Below are 19,785 nucleotides of genomic sequence, written 5' to 3' on the forward strand. Positions count from 1 at the left end.
TATGGAGGAATGCTCATGCTCAGCCATAAGCATCCCAGAGGGGTGATGTAACACGAGAAAAAATATAATGCACGAACCCAGAACCTCTCAGCGGCACCATGAGAATAGAATAGGTGTCTGTCCAGTTTGTGTAGTTGAGTGTGGTGTGTTGGTAATACAATGTATTCCCAGCACACACAAACTCACACACACACACAGACACACACACACACACACACACACACACACACACACACACACACACACACACACACACACACACACACACACACACACACACACACACACACACACACACACTCGTAAAACTCCAGTCACTCCCTCCAGCCACCCCTTGACCTCTATGTCACTAACACCTGTTCTACCAGTCTGCGGACCTTCCTTATGCTCATGGCTCGGTCATGTGAACTTTTACTACAACTTTGCTGTCCGGACCTGTTTGCACTTTGACCCCCCCTTGGTCACCCTTGGAAAACCCCATCTGCAAGCTCCCTTTGCATGATTAGCACCCTCACCCCTGTCCTGTCTTAGCCAGTAGAATCTCATTTTAGCAGAGTATAAGAATATACATCTGACAGATATGAATGTTTATCAGAAGTACTTAAACAAGTTTTTTGTAAGTATTAGTTTGTTGCAGTTATATGTTTGTGTTAGGGTTAGGAGCCTATTTGTCTCTTCCGGCGCTGCACTGTGGCTGCCCTGCTGCCTCTCCCTTCTGGCACTTTTGTTTGTTTATCGTGAGCGTTTTATTGTTTGGATGCGTCTAATCACTCACTGCACACAACCATGGACCTGGCTTATTGGTGCACGATCGGACTTCTTATCGTGATTTTAAACACTTGTCTGGCCCATGGACACTTCCATGACCATGTCACTGGCGTGGCAGGTGAAATCGAATATAGCAGAGAATTCCTCCTACTGATAAGAGATTGTTTATCTACGGATCATGCAGCCGTAGTAAACTCCATACCGGACTATCCCAGGACCAACCCAAAGACTATCCCAGGACTATCCCAGGACCAATCCGGCCTACATATTAGAGATTCCTGCAGAGGGAGAGCCCCAAGAACGCTCAGTTAAAGTATGGAATAATGACAGTATTATGGCCCTGCAGGGTTGTTTTGATCGCACAAACTGGGATACTTTTAAATGCCCTGATATTAATGAACAGGTAGAAACAATATCTGACTACTATCGTTTCTGTGTAGAGACAGTAACCCCTTAAAAAAGACTCAAATCTTCCCAAATGACAAGCCCTGGATCTCAAACAAATTAAACTTATAATTGAAAAGAAAAAAGCATACTGGAATCAAGAGGACAGAGCCAAAAGGGACATACAGATATAGAAAGGCAAATACAGTTGGATAAGTACAGTTACAGACAGAAGATTGAGGCCGCCTTGGTGTCAGGCAACTCCCGTGAGGCATGGTAGGGGATTAAGACCATGACCAATGTCCCACACAAGGGCAGAGGGAAACGTTCCCTGGTCTTGCCTGAAGGTGAGGGAGTGGAAAGGGCAAACCAGCTGAACAGCTTCTTCTGTCGCTTTGAGAGTGGCAGCGATGCTGGAGCTGGCATCGTGCTGCCGCCTCCACCCCCTGCATCTGTCCTAAACATCAGACAATCGGAAGTCTTTCACCTTTTTAGTCGCTGTAACCCACGTAAAAGCCCTGGCTCTGACAACATCTGTGGTAATATCCTTAAGCACTGTGCAGAACATTTAGCCCCTGTGTTCACTGACATTTTAAACTCCTCCCTTAACCTCTGTAAAGTCCCTATCCTGTGTAAAACATCTACAATTGTACCTGTGCCTAAACTGCCAAGACCCACAGAGTCCAACGACTTCCGAACAATAGCACTGGCATCCCAGTACCCAGTGAGCTTTGGTGGTTCAGTGGTAGAATACTCGCCTGCCACGCGGGAGGCCCGGGTTCGATTCCCGGCCAATGCAGTGCACAATTATTCTGAATTCTGAAAACGCAACTTAAACACAGTGTGCGAATGGTCACCTGTCGCGGAACATCAAACTGAGCAGGCAAACCTAACTTAACAGATCGTCTGAAATAAATAGTTCTTCTGACCTGAACAAGACTTTCTAACACACCGCACACAACATGTCAGGATTGGCAAGCATGTCTCCCCCACCCTGCCCATGTACACCGGGGCCCCCCAGGGTTGCGTGCTCAGCCCACTTCTCTACACACTTTTCACTCACGACTGCTGCTCCTCTTCTCCATCTAACCTCATAGTGAAATTTGCTGACGACACAACAGTACTTGGCCTCATCACAGGAAATGATGAGACCTCATACAGGAGGGAGGCCGAGAGACTGGTAGAGTGGTGCGGTGATCACAACCTGGTTCTCAACACCACCAAGACCAAGGAAGTGATCATCGATTTCCGCAGGGCCAGACACCTCAGCCACTCTCCACTCCTAATCGGAGGGGAGGAGGTAAAGAGGGTGTCCAACTTCAAGTTTCTGGGCGTGACTGTGGCCGACGATCTGTCCTGGAGGACCAACATCACCTCTGCCGTGGGTAAGGCACACCATCGCCTCTTCTACCATCGGAAACTAAAAAGGGCAAAACTTCCACAGGGACTGATGGTCAACTTCTATCACTGCGCAGTAGAGAGCGTACTCCCCTATGGACTACTGGTGTGTTTCTCCAGCTGCACCAGGGCCGAAAAGGAGGCCCTCCACAGAGTGGTCAAGGCTGCGGGGAGGATCATTGGGAAGAGCCTCCCAGAGATCTCCACAGTCTTCACCTCCCGCTGCCTACGCCGGGTGAACAACATCCTTAAGGACCAGGTCCACCCAGCGCACCATCTCTTCCAGCGACTGCCCTCTGGACGGAGATACCGTTCCATCCGCTCCAGGTCCAGCAGACTGACCAATAGCCTCTATCCACAGGCTGTCAGACTGCTGAACGAACAACCTGCCCCCCGCACCCCCCACCCCACCCCCAAGCCCCCACCCCACCCCCAAGCCCTCGGTCATATAACTCCCACTATAACTCCCACTCAATAACTGTGAACTGGACTGCATTGCTGCACTGTACACTATTTTCCATCTATTGCAGGACTGCAGCCCCCCCCCCCCTCACACTCTCACACATCACAACTATGGACTGGACTTGCTGCATTCTCATTGATTATTGTTATTTATTTATTTATTTATTTATTTTATTTATTATTTATTTATTAATATATTTATATTTATATACTATGCCAGTGGTGATGCTCTAAACTTAATTTCGTTGATTAACTCTGTTGAACAAGGACAATAAAGAAATCTAATCTAACAAACTGCAACTTGTTCAGAACAGAGCAGCTAGACTGGTACTTAAATGTTCTTTACGCACTAATGTTTTATTTATGCATTCACGCCTGTCCTGGTTATCTGTCAAACAAAAGCTTCATTCTAGTCTCATTTTGTTCTTTAGAACCATTATCTTAAATCAATCACCAGATTACTTTTACAAACAGTTTTTAAAATCAATTAACACACATAATCATAACACCAGGATTAACAGTAATGGCTATTTAAAACCTCCTACACCCAGGACCAATCTCCTCAAACACACACATCTGTTACTTACAGATGTATATCATTCTGGAATCTGTTACCATCTCACATTCACCTCTTACAAAATAAATTGTCATTTAAGATAGCTCTGAAGACACACCTATTGCAGCTGTCCATTTTAATCATATTTTGAACTAATTTACTGTGACCGGTATGTTGTACTTATTATCTTTTGTATAATGTTTTTTAATGTATGTATTCTCTATGTTTTATATTGTATGCTCTTATATGGACCCCAGGAAGACTAGCTGCCGCCTCGGCATCAGCTAATGGGGATCCATTCAATAAACAATTAAACAATCCCTGGTCATGAGGTGCCTGGAGCGTCTGGTAAAGAGGTACATTGTATTCCAAACCCACCATCTGATGGACCCCCTGCAATTCACTTATCAAGCCTCCAGGGGTGGGGGATGATGCAATATTGACATTAATGCACCTTTTGCACACCAGTATGTTTTTGAGTATAAGTTTGCTGCAGGACATGTTTAATGAAAATAATCGTTTGTTACTAAATATGATGCTAAGCTCCGGTGTGCCACTCCCTCCCTTCCTCCGCAGGACCAATGGCTTTCCGGAAAGTTCTGAAGCGGACGGCCATCGTGGGCACGGGGGCCGCGGCCACACTCTTCGGCCTATCACAGCTGGTGGAGTACAGGAAGACACAGGTGAGCTGGAGGACCACAGAGAGAGGAGGAATGCACCTGTGGCCACCCCTATGTCGGCCTCTTGGAGTCCGCAGAGGTAGAACAGGGTGGGACGAGACGAAGAGGAAAGATAATTCTGGACTCAACTTTTCTTTTGTTCGCGGGTTGAGCTGATCACCCTGTCATCCATCCAGGCACCTCTCCTTCTCCCATTTCCATTTGTTCAGCCTGTCACCAGGGTCATTTTGTATACTGGAAATGGGAAACAATTAGAGGTTATTAGAACAAAGTTTGCAGCCGCTTATGAGCACATGCGTAACTAGCTTAACCAACCATATTCATGTTTCCCAATGCATCTGTTTCAGGAAAACCACTAAGTTACAACAAACATCTCTATTGGTAAAGCAAAGGTTTTCAGATGATGAAAACTAGCCACTTTTCAGTCTATTGTTTAGCACTGTTGGCCTTAAGAACACAAAAAATCCTTATGGATCTTGTCTCACACTTCATAGCTGCCAAATGGAAATAGTTTTTCGGTGAAAAGTATTTTTGAAAAATAACAAATCTTTCCCGTTTAAGTTGTTACTACACGTCCAATTCTCATTTGCAGCAAAGAGAAAACATAATTCAAATATTATGTGATCATTCACCGGCCAGATTTGGGTGGGCTTGGTACTGCTTAATATTGGAATATAATAGAAGGCGTTGAAACATTCTACAGGTGTTTCTATTCCACACACACACACACACACACACACACACACACACACACACACACACACACACACACACACACACACACACACACACACACACACACACACACACACACACACACACACACACACACACACAAACCCAAACTGGGGCTAACACACACACACACAGCAACACACACACGCACACCTACACTATGACCAGCAAAAACAAACACATCTGGCAAGATTGAAGAAGAAGTGGGTCCATTTCTAAAAAACAGTTGACACTGTTAATAAGTGTGTAGTCACGGGGTTAACCGGTAGCAATGCACACGTGAACACCCCGAAACCGAAGCATCCAGTGAGCCCCGGTGGGAGTATCAACAGACAGCATCACCACAGGTGTAAAAATAACCATTCCCTTATTTGAAATGAGAAAACAGCTGTTGTCCACCGACCCCTCCACCCCTGCGACCACCCAACCTTCATCACCACCATCCCCCCCACCACCACATCCTCCACCCGCTGAACTCTGACCTCTGAGTTCACCTCATTCTCTTCGGCCGCCCCTTGGCGCCCCACTCCACAGCTATCTTCCTCCCACTCAGTCTCCTCCTCTCTTCTCCTCTCTCCTCCTCTCTTCTCCTTTCTATCTCCTCCTCTCTTCTCCTCCTCTCGATCTCCTCCTCTCTCTCCTCCTCTCTATCTCCTCCTCTATCTCCTCCTCTCTATCTCCTCCTCTATCTCCTCCTCACCTCCTCCTCTCTATCTCCTCCTCTCCTCCTCTCTATCTCCCCCTCTCTATTTCCTCCCTCTATCTCCTCCTCTCTTCTCCTCCTCTCTATCTCCTCTCCTTCTCTCTATCTCCTCTTCTCCTCTAAATCTCCTCCTCTCTATCTCCTCCTTCTCTTCTCCTCTTTTTCTCCTCTCCTCTCTATCTTCTCCTCTCTCCTCTAGCTCCTCCTCTCTATCTCCTCTCCTCATTTATATCTCCTCCTCTCTTTCTCCTCCTCTCTGTCTCTTTCTTTCTATCTCCTCCTCTCTGTCTCCTTCTTTCTATCTCATCCTCTCTTCTCCTCCTCTCCTCTCTATCTCCTCCTCTCCTCTCTTCATCTCTCCTCCTCTTCTCTATCTCCTCCTCTCCTCTCCTCTCTATCTCCTCCTCTCTATCTTCTCTCTATATCCTCTCTATCTCCTCCTCTCCTCTCCTCCTCCTCTGTATCTCCTCCTCTCTTCTCCTCTTTATCTCCTCCTCTCTTCTCTCTCTTCTGACTCTCATGTCCTAACGTAAACTTTTTTTTTTGCCCTGGAAAAACGCCATATATCTCTCGACCCTCGAACGTCTCTTCTTCGACCAAGCATGGATTGGTAAGCAAAATGCATAAAAAAAATACTAAGAAAAGAAAAGGCGGGAAAGTAGGCGTCGACCAGTAATCTACCTCTGGATAATCTGTGATCCGGCATGCCTTCTCTCCCATCCTTGGAAATCACCCCCTCTGCTGATAAGCTAATGCAAAAATGTCTGCTCGTCATTTGCTAGCAAGGGCGTAGCATCCTTTCACCCCCACCCCCACCCTCGCACCCGCCCAGACCTGCTTACGCTAGCGCTAAGCATTAATTGACACAGCTTGATTGCAGAGTACATGGCAACACTTAATACAATGTTGATCAGCCGGGGTCCAATAAATAGACAATGATTGTATGATCTCGCTGGGCCGAAATTAGCACCGCTGCCCCACCATTTATTAGCATGGGAAATGTCACCCAGGTGCAATCATGTTAGCGGCGCCCGCTAAATCTCTGAATAATGAATAGTGTTTTTTTGGAAGAACTCAACTCTTTTGAAGTTGAACAATGCACGTGTTTTGATTACGATCCAAATCATTTTGTGTTTTATATTTTATTTTTCGTTGATTATTATTTTCAGTGATTTTCTTTCCCAAACTATTAAGATCAATGACACAATCGTTGGGGATATAATTAGTTTAATCATGATTAGGAAATAAGGTCTTAGGCTGGGGGGAGGACATAGAATAGCAGCACAGCAATCACAACGCCTACACATATCGTGTTTAAACACCACCTCATGGTGGGCTTGCAATGCTTCCGAGTGCGCTTAGCTAACGCTGACACTACCTCAGTAGTTAACATAGTTTCCTTGTAAAATGGATTCCTTTCCTCTATTCATAATCAGTGTCAGTACACACTGAAACCCTCTGTGTGTTCTTGTGTGTCCGTCTCCTAATAGTAGTTAGACCCTTTTGTGTTTGTGTGCTTGTATGTCCATATGCTTTTCTGTGCATTTTCAAAGAATCTGCAATGTATCTGCATGCGCGCTATTGGTGTGGTAATTGTGTGTACATACCTTGTGTATTTTTGTGTGTCTTGTGTATCTGTGTGTGAGTGTGTGTGTGTTTCTGTGTGTGTGTCTGTGCATTGCCACGGAATGCGTGTACTCATTCACGTGTGTTTGTGTGTGTGCCTGTGTGTATGTACATGAATGTGTTCATTTATATGCGGTTGTGCATGTGGATGTATGCGTCTGTGTATGTGTGTGTGTATCTGTGATCCGTATATGCGTGTGTGTGTATGTATGAATGTGTGTGCGCGTGTGTGTGCATGTGTGGGTATGCGTGCATGTGCGCGTATATATGCGTGCGTGTGTATGTATGAATGTGTGTGTGCATGTGTGTGTATGCGTGTGTGTGCTTATGCGTGCATGTGCGCGTATATATGCGTGCGTGCGTGCGTATGTATGGATTTGTGCGTGCGTATGCGTATGTATGTGTGTATGCATGTGTATGTGTGTGTGTGCCGGTGTATGGATGTGTGTGCCACCACACCTGCCCCCCCAGGTGCGTCTCGCCCGCCAGGCGGCGGAGATGGAGCTTAAGGTCCCGTTCGCTGACGAGCTGCCGTCCCGCGGCGCCCAGCTGGCCGCCCTGAGGGACACTGAGGAGTTTGACGTCCTCATCGTCGGGGGTGGGGCCACGGGGGCCGGCTGCGCCCTGGAGGCCGTCACACGCAGTAAGCCCTAGGACCCCCCCTCCGACACACACTCTCTCTCACACACACTCTGCGAGGACCAGGTTAAGCGCGCATCCACACACACACATACACGCACATACACACGCACAAACACACGCATACACACGAACGCACACACCCACACACACACGCATACACATGCACGCAGACACGCATACACACGCACACACATACACGCACACACGCATACATATGCCTGCACGCATGCACACACGCAAAAATGTGCATACACACACACGCATGCACACACGCATACATACACACACATGCACGCATACATGCTCACACACGCACCCATACATAAACACAAATACACACAAATGCATCAATGCATTTACACACAAACGCATACACGGAGCACAGATACACGCACGTATACACACACATGCATATGCTGGCACGCCCGCATACATATGAACACAATCATATGCACACACACACACAAACACACAGACACACACAGATACACGCATTTACCACGCCAGAAGTGCGCATGCAGATACACACACACTCTGTGAGGGCCAGGTTTAGTGAGGACCCGATTTTTGTGAGGACTGAGGAGGCAGGTGCAAGGAAAAGAAGAAGTGAGGACCGGGCCAAATGTCCTTACTTCCCGAAAGGTTCCCACTCTAAAGGTTAAAGTGTTTAGCAGAACTGACTCACTCACACGCACGCACGCACACACACACAAGCACACTTACACACAAACGCTCTGTCGCTTAGGGCAGCAAGCTTTGCACACACACTGTTGACATGTCCATTCTAATAACTGTGAAGCTCATCTCGTACAGCATGACATTTTCGCGGCCAGGGTGAGGGGTTTGAGTCCCACTGTGCCGTGGTACCGAGCTTAGTGCCAGATCAAGTTTTATCCCCACCTCCACACAACACCAGCTGGATTCTCTCTCTCTGCTTTTGTGCCAACCTTTTCACAGACATTCAGTACACCCTTGCATTCGACATTTTTCACTGCTTTCAACACAAAACGTGTTTGTCGTATTGTACATGTGTGCTGTCTCGCGTGTCTTAATGTACTGTAACCTTGGACTTCCTTTAATCATTGCTTTGTGATTTAAGCATTTTCTTTTTCATGAAATATTGAAAGAAATACCCTTAATTTCCCCATATGGCCTTCTTAGGCTGTGTGTTTTGTGTTTTTAAAAGCTCCGATCCTAGCAGAGACCAAATGGTTTGAATTGCATTGTCCTGCCGGTCTGGACTGCTTGACAGACGTCTGGCTGTCGTGTTCCCCCGTCCTCAGACCTGAAGACGGCGCTGGTGGAGAGGAACGACTACTCGTCCGGGACCAGCAGCCGGAGCACCAAGCTGATCCACGGCGGAGTGCGCTACCTGCAGAAGGCCATCATGAAACTGGACTACGAGCAGGTGGGATGGGGGTCCCCTGGTCTTTGAGGCCCCCCATGTATACAGAGAGCATTAGGGGTGGGTCAAAATATCAATATGGCGATATTTCGTCTCCCTTCTTTGTGCGATACACTGGCACTAAATATCGATGTAATATTTTTATGTTTAAATTATAGTATTATTATTTTTAAGAAAATGTAAATTAATTTATGTAAAAAAAATGATATTTAAATTAATAAAATAAGGAACTATAAACAGATTTCCCTGCCCCTCGAGGTAGCGCTCAACACATGAATGAATGGAAACTAACTAACTGAAGACCAGCCACTGAAAAACTCGAAATCAAGCACTTTACCTTTTCACAGTCATTTTGTATTCATCGTTATACATACCGTATTTTCCGGACTATACGTCGCTCCCGAGTATAAGTCGCATCAGTCAAAAAATGCTCCATGACGAGGAAAAAAACATATATACGTTGCATCGGTGTATAAGTCGCATTTATTTTTAAACATTTAAACAAGAACGTTTAGTCTGGAGAGACTGAATGAAATTGCAATAGCAATATAGGTGTGTCGGTCCCTCGTAGTTCTGAGAGTATACCGAATTCAGTGACACCGGGATTCCACCGGACGCGTATGCGCCGCGGTCAGATGCCTTCACAAGTCCAGCGGAGGGCTCCAGTTTTCGCCGGCCAAGTCATGCACTGTGATATGTGTGACAGCTATGTTGCACAAAATTGCAGCTAAGGCTGGGGTAGCTTTGGTTGAACCGGAGGACATTGAGGACGAGAATATAATTTATTCGGTGGTGCAGTAGGCTTGCAGCGTTCGGTTGTAGGCCTAATGAATGACGGTGCCCTCTTGCGGCCGAGGATTATGTACGCACAATTTTGGCATATAAGTCGCTTCGAAATATAAGTCGCAGGGCAAGCCAAACTACAAAAAAACCGCGACTTATAGTCCGGAAAATACGGTATATATCATTAGGTACCTTAATAGGATGGTCTAACAACATATAAATTATTGCAGAATAGCTGTATGGCGATATTATTGGTACCGCAGGCCATGTATCGCGTATCGTATCTTAAGGTACCCTGTGATTCCAATCTTAGATACCATGTTTGGGCTGTGGAGCCCAATGACACGTCCCCGAACCTGCCACTCGGACATGAGATACAAATAGAGATACACGCAAAGTAATATAGACGTAGAAAATGTAATGGTAAATGGACTAGATTTATCTAGCACTTTTCTAACCAGTGGCCACTCAAAGGGCTTAACAATCACTCATTCATACAACAATTCACACACCAACAGCGGAGTCAACCACGCAATGCGACAGCCAGCTCGTCAGGAGCAGTCAGGATGAAGCGTCTTGCTCAGGGACAACTCGACACACAGCTAGGAGGAGTCGGGGGTCGAACTAGCAACGTTCCGGTTACCAGCCAACCAGCTCTACCTCCTGAGCCACATGCTAAGCCACAATGATAAAATAAGATCATGGTTTCTTCAAACAAATAAATACAATAGAAAATAAATGAAACATGAGGAGTTAGACATAGGGCCCTATCTTGCATCCGGCACAATTGACTTTCTCACTGGCGCATGTGTCGTTGCTAGTATGCAACTGGCGCAGAGCGTTCTATTCCCTCCTGCGCCACGCGTCGGTAAATTAGGGAATGATCTTGCGCCCCAAGGGACAGTTCGGCAAAAGGAGGAGGCGTGTTCTGGCGCAAACGTTCCTTGGTGCTATTTTGCAGTTTCAGAAATCAATTGCGCCACAAACAAGGAAGTACCTAGTTTAAAGTCAGTGGCGCGTTGTTCAGTGGCTATTTTAAGGGCACATGCATAATGTTGCTTGTGCACCTCGCGCATACACTTTGCTTCTCTCATCTCCCTACCCACACATTCTTGGTAAATTATTTGGGAAAGAACAGCTGATACAGCGGTAATAAGTTAATAATCAATGCATCTGTTAACACCGTACAGCAAACACATATTTTCTTGACACAGACATCGTGTGCATGCCCATAACTTTTAGGATTGATGAGTATTTTATCGTGAGAAAACATTGTTTTACCGCGAGTGAGTGTTAAAAAGAATGAATGAATGCGGGCGAGCGTGTGTGTATGTGTAAAATAATTAATGAATGCGGGCGCGCGTGTGTGCGTCCATCTGTTTAAACACACGCAAACTAAACACGTAACGCATAATACTGTCCATGGCAATGTATATTAACAGGGGGACACATGCATATTAGGAACACAAGTCGATAACAATAATGCATACAATACTGATAAGAAACAATGTTTATAATGTATTGCGTATATCATGATGCTTGAGCTGCTCCCCCCGCGACCCGACCCCGGATAAGCGGACGAAGATGAGATGAGATGAGATATCATCAAATAGAACCACAGTTACCGCATATCATATGTGTGTTAAGTTTTCTTTGCCGAAATTTATTGGAGGACTCAGTATTTCTGAAGTTGTGGAAGAAAACCTTATTCAATGTGTGAATTAGGCCATATTATTTGGCCATAAACTGAGCCATTTGACGTTTGAAATTCATATGCATCTGTCTCATTGGAGACTGCATTCGGGCTGTCAAAATATCAACTTGTCAGATTCAAATGCACTCATGGCTCTTAAGGTACGAACACACCAAACGCGTACCCCGCGTATAGACGCGTATAAAATCGGCAATTTTTCCATAGGGAACCATTGGTTTACGCACGTATGAGCTGCGTACATGCGTTACATGCGCTAAAGCAACATTTTACCCGCGTTAGCGGCGTATGAGCTACGTATATATACGCGCGTACATATACGCGCGTACATATATGTGCGTACGCGAGGAGTTCAAAAATGTTTACGCTCATACGCATGACGATTAGCCGCGTTGCCCAATCAGCGTTGAGCTTGACCCGACGTCACTGGCAGAGAGTAGTGACGCTTGCACAGAAGCATACGGCCGACATCTTTCTTTATTCTGGGTGGAAATAGTAACATAGTTACGCCATTAAATGCGTTTATGTAAACATTTTTAGCGAGAAATGTGCATTTTACTTTCATAATGTTCGCTCGGTGAATGTGAAGGATGTTTGGTTTGATAATTATGACGAAGAGGGAACGCTCCGTTCACTTGCATGGACAGAGTCTCTGGTTGCTAAGCAACCTCAACGTCTTGGCGGACTATATCTGTGCTGATCAACACTACGAATGCTGGAAACACACCAGACACACCATGTGAAGTTATTTAACCCGATTATTGTTATTTATATCTGAGATTATTTAATCTAACCCGATCCAAGCTCTATCATGCACCCAAACACGGCGGCGTTTGGGTTTCCTTCCTCGGACTCCTAAATCCAGCGCAGCCACAGGCGCGTAGCTGCGTACGTAGGACCATTTTTGACACAAAATGGTCAAGCAACATTTTAGCTGCGTTACGCGCGTATATATACGCAGCTCATACGCGGCTCATACGCGGGGTACGCGTTTGGTGTGTTCGTACCTTTAAAGGGGATGGGAGCTGGCACTCTCATTGGTTTATTGCACATTACGCACAAACCACACCTGCGGGTAATTAGGCTACTTCAGACCAACCCTTTTTAGATTTGCGCTGGGCGCAAGAGTCATTTTTGCGCCGGTAAAATAGTAACCTCGACATAGAACCGCCCACAAAGCTACTTGCGCTTGGCGCTTCTCACTTGTGTTTCAGACCGTTAAAATAGGGCCCATAAAGACCATCTCTGGTTCCTTGTTGTGCTGTCCTTGTAATCCATCATGACTCAGACCCCCTACTGTGCTGATAGAAGCCCAATATGGCGCATTGTTTTAGGCACAAACCGGCCATTTTGTCTAAGTGAGCTCACCATTTTCTTTTTCTTTTCAATATACCAGGGCCTTGACTCTCTGTCGTTAAAGGTGAACCAAACCCCAACAACACTTGAAGATCTGTTAGATCCAAGGACTCCCTTTCTAGGTCAAACACATGCTGTGGGAGGTATATCCTCTGATGGCTGATATGGTCACCTGCTGATTAGAAACAGCTGTTCTCTGCTTATTGAACATGAACTGAAGAGAAGTCCAGTTTTTCTGGTTCTCAGAAAAAATGTAAATATTTGTTGTGTTTAGTCTGTTCACCGTCGTCTGCTACTGTCTCTATCTTCTTCTACTTCTTCTTGTTATTCTTTACCTTCTCCTTCCTCTTATCTTCCTCATACTCCTCATCCTCCACGCCTCCTCTTTTTCTCCTGTTCGCCTACTAATCCTTACTTCCTCCTCTTCCTCCTCCTTTTCCTCCTCAGTACATGATGGTGAAGGAGGCCCTCCATGAACGTGCCAACCTGTTGGAAATTGCTCCTCACCTATCGGCGCCATTACCCATTATGCTCCCTGTCTACAAGTACGTCTCTCTCACTCTCTCTCTCACTCCCTGTGTTTATTGACTGGGAAGGTCCTATTATCACTGTTAGTCACTTTGGATTAAACGTCCTAATTAAATTCTTCATTCAGCCATTTATTTTCATTATGTAAAATATAGCATTATATTTTGGCCCAACTCTCATTAATAAACACGCCTCACGATACTTCCCAATTCAAGATAAAGATAGAGAAGGCGTGAAAATCAATAAGTCCTCACAGCGTGGATGTTCTTCCCTCCCAGATGGTGGCAGCTGCCGTACTACTGGGCAGGCATCAAGATGTACGACCTGGTGGCCGGCATGGAGTGCCTGAAGAGCAGCTACGTGCTCAGCAAGACGAAAGCCCTGGAGCTCTTCCCCATGCTGAAGAAGGACCGGCTGGTCGGGGCCATCGTCTACTACGACGGTGAGTCAGCGACCAAAGCTGTAAATGCTTAGCGGACTGCACTTCTACAGCGCTTTCCTAACCAGTTGCCACTAACAGCACTTTACAATATTATTAATATTAATAGACAATGCTGCATATCATTTACCCATTCATGCCCACATTGAAACACCCTTGGTTTCAACCATGCAAGGCGACAGCCAGCTCGCCAGGAGCAGTCAGGGTGAGGTGCCTTGCTCAGGGACACCTCGACACTAAGTTAGGAGGAGCTGGGGATTAAATGAGCAACCTTACCGTACTAGCAATAGTTATGGTAACGTAAGGTGATACTGGATTGTTGTGGTAATGTAACGGAAGATGATAGGGGATTGTTACTGTCACGTAATGTGATAGGGGATTGGTTCAGTAACTTAACATGCTGGGGATTGTTATGGTAATGTAACGGAACGTGATAGGGGATTGTTACGGTAACATAAGATGATAGGGGATTGTTCTCGGAAGGAAAAGCTTGCTTTTGACTTGATCCTTGATGCCTGGTAATTATACATATAATTATACAATTAATGATACATAGATACGTAAAAAGCTATACCTGGAATATCTATATACTCTCTCTCTCTCTCTCTCTCTCTCTCTCTCTCTCTCTCGCTCTCTCTCTCTCTCTCTCTCTCTCTCTCTCTCTCTCTCTCTCTCTCTCTCTCTCTCGCTCTCTCTCTCTCTCTCTCTATTCTCTATTCTCTATTCTCTATATTAGTGGTGGGCCGTTATCGGCGTTAACGTCTGCGTTAACGCGAAACTTTTAACGCGCGATAAAATAAATATCGCCGTTAATCTATTTTCAAACACTTCCTTGTTCGGACCCATCACGTGACTGAACTAACCAATCAGAAGCTAGAATTTAGACTGAGGTAAACGTGAGGGAATCAGAGAGGCAGATTCAACAGAATATCCTGATTGTGTTAAATATGTGAACATGTAAATATGAATAGAATAGAATAGAATAGAATAGAATTTTATTGTTGTCATTGCACATGTTACAGAGCAACGAAAGTAAGTAATAATTGTGTAACATAAATATGTAAATGATTAACTGACTAAACATTGTAAGTACATTTCTAGCAAATTAACTCCAATATAAATTATATTAATTTATTCTACAACTTTCAAATATTTAACTTCTAAACCTTACATTATTATGGATTATTACACATTCTCAATGCTGTAGACTGCATTCACTTGCATGGGCCTTCCCAACGTTCAGCTGTCAATTATTTTTGTTTATGCTCCGTTCACTTGCATGGGCACTTCACAACTTCCGGCGGTGAATTATATTTGATAATTCACCGTTGCCAAGTATAATTGACAGTTGTCAAGGTAAACGAAAGGATTTTTTGCCCGTTTGCCATTTGAATCTAGATTAATCTAGATTAATTCCAAAATTAATCTAGATTAATCAAGATTAAAAAAGATTATCTATGCCCACCACTAACATATATATATATATACTGTATACCTGTATTTTTCCAAAACAAGACTAAACGACCAAGTGAACCAGGAAACGATCCCCCTAAAAAGGCTGCAAGCGGTTCACAAGGCGGTGACGCCTGGCTTAGCGTCTCACTGGCCGCTCACTGAATGTGTTGACAGGCTGCCGGTGAGCAGCCGACCTCTTGGCCTAAGCAGGCTGTGTTTGTGTCCCTGGTCGGACAGCAGGTAAGAACCGTATGCTGTGTGTGTGTGAGATGTTGCTCACCTACAAGAGGTGGGGGTCACGTTCCTGGATAGAACCAGCGTCTTTGATGATTGTCTTTTTTCAAAAAGTCTGTTCACATTTATCCATTAGATGTTTGTGTCATCCTGGTTTGTATTTCTGTGTCCTTCGTTTCCGCTGAAGAAGTCGTTTTCCTAATTAAAGAAGCTGTTGCTCAAATTCAAAGCTCGTACCATGTGGTAATGTTCTGTGGCCGGCCCACTTCCTCTAAAACACATCGACACCCAGGAAGTGGATGAGGAAACGAGCAAATAGACACACAGCACTCTATGTCAGTCATTTGCACCCAATGTAACCAACAGAAATGTTATTACATTAATGCATAAACACTGCGGTGGGAATCTAACCGCTAACCATGGTGACATTAATGCCACGCTCGACCGATAGAGCATCCCTTGGACCAAACGGGGAGAGAGGATGCCCTGGTGAAAAGCATTGTGGGAGGTTTATGTTTTCATCCGGCCTCCTACGCTCGCCCCTTCCTCCCCCTCATCTGCCGATGGAGAGGAGGGAGGATGGAAAAGTGTGTGTGTGTGTGTGTGTGTGTGTGTGTGGATGGACCGTGAGATGTTAAGAGCATTGAGGTGTGTGGGGCATGGGGAGGTGATGGAGATGAAAGGCTGCATTCTCCAATTATTCCCGCAATGACATTTCAGTGTGACCTTCTCTGTCTCTCTATCTGTCTTTCTATCTGTCTCTCTCTCTCTCTCTCTCTCTCTCTCTCTCTCTCTGCCTCTCTCTCTCTCTCCTTCTTTCCGTCTCTCTCGCTTATTGCGCCAGCATCGGTTTGCATTGAAGGTAAAATGGCCATGTCCCTTCCTCTTTGGTAAATTCTATTCAACTTTATTTACAATATGTCGCTTGTGCTTTAATTATCCATGGAGATGGCTGAGCAATAAAGAGATAGTTGACGACGGAACATACATTTCACTTTTGAGATAGGAATTTATTTGGCCTTTTTAGACCCGGATTGTTCTTGAATTTGAAAATAAAAAGAACAAACCAAATACTAACATCAGTAGGGTACTTCATCTTATGAGATCTGGGGTGATCCTTTGTAAAGGGCAGCCCATTCCTCTCTTAATATCCAGAAGACCTCTTTTCACGTGTCTCTCTCTGTCTCTCTCTGCCTTTCTCTCTCTCTCTCAATCTCTCTCTCTCTCTTTTTCTCTCTCTCTCTCTCTCTCTCTCTCTCTCTCTCTCTCTCTCTCTCTCTCTCTCTCTGTGTCTTTCTCTCTCTGTCTCTGACTCTCTCTTTTTCATAAATCCATCAGATTAATCTTTTCAGTCTTCCCTCTCTCATTCAGACCACTGTGGGCGAGAGCAAAAATTTTGGGCATTGAGCCTCACATTCCAGATTGGTTGGACAGGATTCATGCGTGTCATTCGTGCTGTTTTTACACCCTCTCATTCTGTGTGAGAATGATACTTGACCTTTACACCAAGCGGAAGTCCAAAATCGATATTGACGCAAGGGACACAGGTTTGATTCCCATCTTCCATGCTGCCTTTCCTGAGATGGGATGTTCAGGCCCCTATCCCTCCCCGTCCATCCCATGTCTACCTTTACACATTTAATTGGCTAAACATGTGTTGCATTCATAGCTTATTGCCCAAACTGAAAATGACCTTAATTGGTCATTGGTAAATTGGCAGATACTTACTTTATTTGTGACTTAATTTGTGACTTCCTTAATTACACAGAGCTTTCAGCCGCATCCCATTCATTTATCAGTTCTCACTACTTCTCACTTCCGATTCAAAATGTTCAAAATAAGTTGAAATATCTATTAAAAAGAGTTGGCTTTGATGTAAGCAATAGTATTGTTGTCCTATGGAGTTCCCCATCATCTGGGGATACTGGTGAATCCAGAATCCATCAGGGCAGACAAATGACGTAAAAGTTTCTACAAGTTGTTTCTATAAGTGTAAACCGAATGATCATGAACTAACTATGAGCTAACGGACTGGTATTGAGCTGACTGAATAATCATGAGCTAACTATGAGTTAATCGACTAGCATTGAGCTCACTGAATAATCATGAGCTACCTATTAGCTAACGGACTAGCAACAAGCTAACTATGAGCTAACAGACTAGCAATAAGCTAACTGACTAGCAATGAGCTAACTATGAGTTAATTGACTCATAACAAGCAAACTATGAGCTAACTGACGATAAGTATTATCTGTTGTTTCTCATTCAGCCCAGCAGCTCATCTCTCTCTCTCCCCCCCACAGGTCAGCACAACGACGCGCGCATGAACCTAGCGATCGGCCTCACCGCGGCTCGCTACGGTGCCGCCATGGCTAACTACACGGAGGTGGTTAACCTGCTGAAGAGGGCCGACCCTGAGACGGGCGTTGAGAAGGTCTGCGGCGCACGCTGCCGCGACGTGCTCACGGGTAAGGGGCCCTCTGGTGTTGTGGTTGTCATGACAACAGTGATGGTGGTTGTGGGGGTTGTCGATGGGGTAATTTTGTCTTGAATTTTTTTTGGTCTGATTGTTCCAAAATTATAAACATATGATTATGACCAATGATTAAATAACTGAATGGTTGAAGTCATCTTTAAGATTAGTTGGATGTTATTTATGTTATTTTGTTACTCAGGTTTTCTTATTCTAAATGCCGCCTGCCTGCCAACTTAGAGGGGCTCAATCATACACACTACACCTTAAAATGAGAGATGCTTGTTCAAAGTTTGCGTTTATGGACGATTGCGAACAAATACAGAGTAGCCAGGATAAGTGCACAAATTGACAATTTTCCAAAGATGTCCGGTATATTCAAGGAGGCACATTTTCTGCTGGTAACCTCTCGACAACCACCGTGCATCCGTGTGAAATAATAAGTTTTCATATTCAGAGCGCCTGTCGGCGCACAGTGTTGCAAACAGACGTGCACGCAGAGGATGTGGCTTGATGTAATTCACTATGGTGACGACCTGGTGCAGTATTTCTGCGATTGGCGCAATTTAGTTATTTTTGGAGTTTCTTCCTCCCCGCACATCGTTTTCACCATTTCGATGGCAGCTGGCAATATTAAAGTCTCAGCAATGCTATGTGGCTTCATATTCCTAGCAATGAGATAGCTCACCTCAAGAGAAGCTTTCAGGGCCCGTTCACTAGCAGTCACAGCCTTTTTGAAATAGGCCTACACTTGCTGTTTGTTCGGTCTGCAAATTTATTTTTGAAAAAGGCTCTTGGTTTGCCGACATGCTCTTTGTCTCAAAGTGTCTCTTGAGTTTGTTTGGCTTCATACTCTCGGCAGACAGGACCTTACTACATAGCAGACATTTCGGCTTCTCCTCGTAGCATTCCATCACACTTGTAAATCTATACTGAATGAAACTTTGATCGTATGTTCGCTGTGTCTTTGGTGTCTGTGCCACAGTTCCTCTTGGAACTGTCTTTGGAGGGTTTGTGTTTACATTTTACAGGTTTGAGCTTGAACTCAAGTAATGTAACTGTGCAGTCACGTGAACGCGGCACTCAAAGATGCACCAGCTCAGATATTTGCTGCATTTTATTTGAACTAGATTTATATTCGAGAAAATGAAAGTATGGGAGACAGTTATGTACGATTATTTGTAGGGTTTTATTAAAAAAAATATTTTATTTTTTATTTTTATCAATTACTAGACATTTCAGGCGACCCTATTTAAATTCCAGGCGAGGTGGGGTCGGGACCCCAAGGTTGAAAAAACCTGTTTTAGCGCCACCTTTGGCCCAATCTTTGTAATTTTTTCACTCTGTTAATATTTAGTCAGCCTCTACAGCTGTGCAACATTTCATAAAAAGTGACACAGCAGTTTTGGCTGTGTAAGTCAAACGTGACGAAATAATAATAAAAATA

General features: G+C 44.8%; 1 protein-coding gene across 8 annotated transcripts in view; it reads left to right on the forward strand.

Annotated features, from left to right (window-relative positions):
* Positions 1–19,785, forward strand: part of gpd2 (glycerol-3-phosphate dehydrogenase 2 (mitochondrial)) — a 57,127-nt gene that overhangs the window by 1,909 nt on the left and 35,433 nt on the right. For 4 of the 8 annotated variants that reach the window (XR_009525070.1, XR_009525069.1, XR_009525071.1 and 1 more), the window contains exons 1-5: positions 5,623–7,955; positions 9,238–9,362; positions 13,657–13,754; positions 14,016–14,179; positions 18,169–18,333. Coding sequence is in view for 5 of the 8 variants with exons in the window: in XM_060048816.1 (XP_059904799.1) it covers positions 7,526–7,955; positions 9,238–9,362; positions 13,657–13,754; positions 14,016–14,179; positions 18,169–18,333 (982 nt within the window). In the remaining 3 variants the exon portion in view is untranslated. Of the gene's footprint in view, positions 1–4,144; positions 4,252–5,622; positions 7,956–7,998; positions 8,018–9,237; positions 9,363–13,249; positions 13,463–13,656; positions 13,755–14,015; positions 14,180–18,168; positions 18,334–19,785 lie in introns of those variants that run through there. The other 4 variants (XM_060048817.1, XM_060048818.1, XM_060048819.1 and 1 more) reach the window with 4 other exon arrangements.

This window comes from Gadus macrocephalus, chromosome 4, assembly GCF_031168955.1.
Source record: "Gadus macrocephalus chromosome 4, ASM3116895v1".
Lineage (NCBI taxonomy): Eukaryota > Metazoa > Chordata > Actinopteri > Gadiformes > Gadidae > Gadus > Gadus macrocephalus.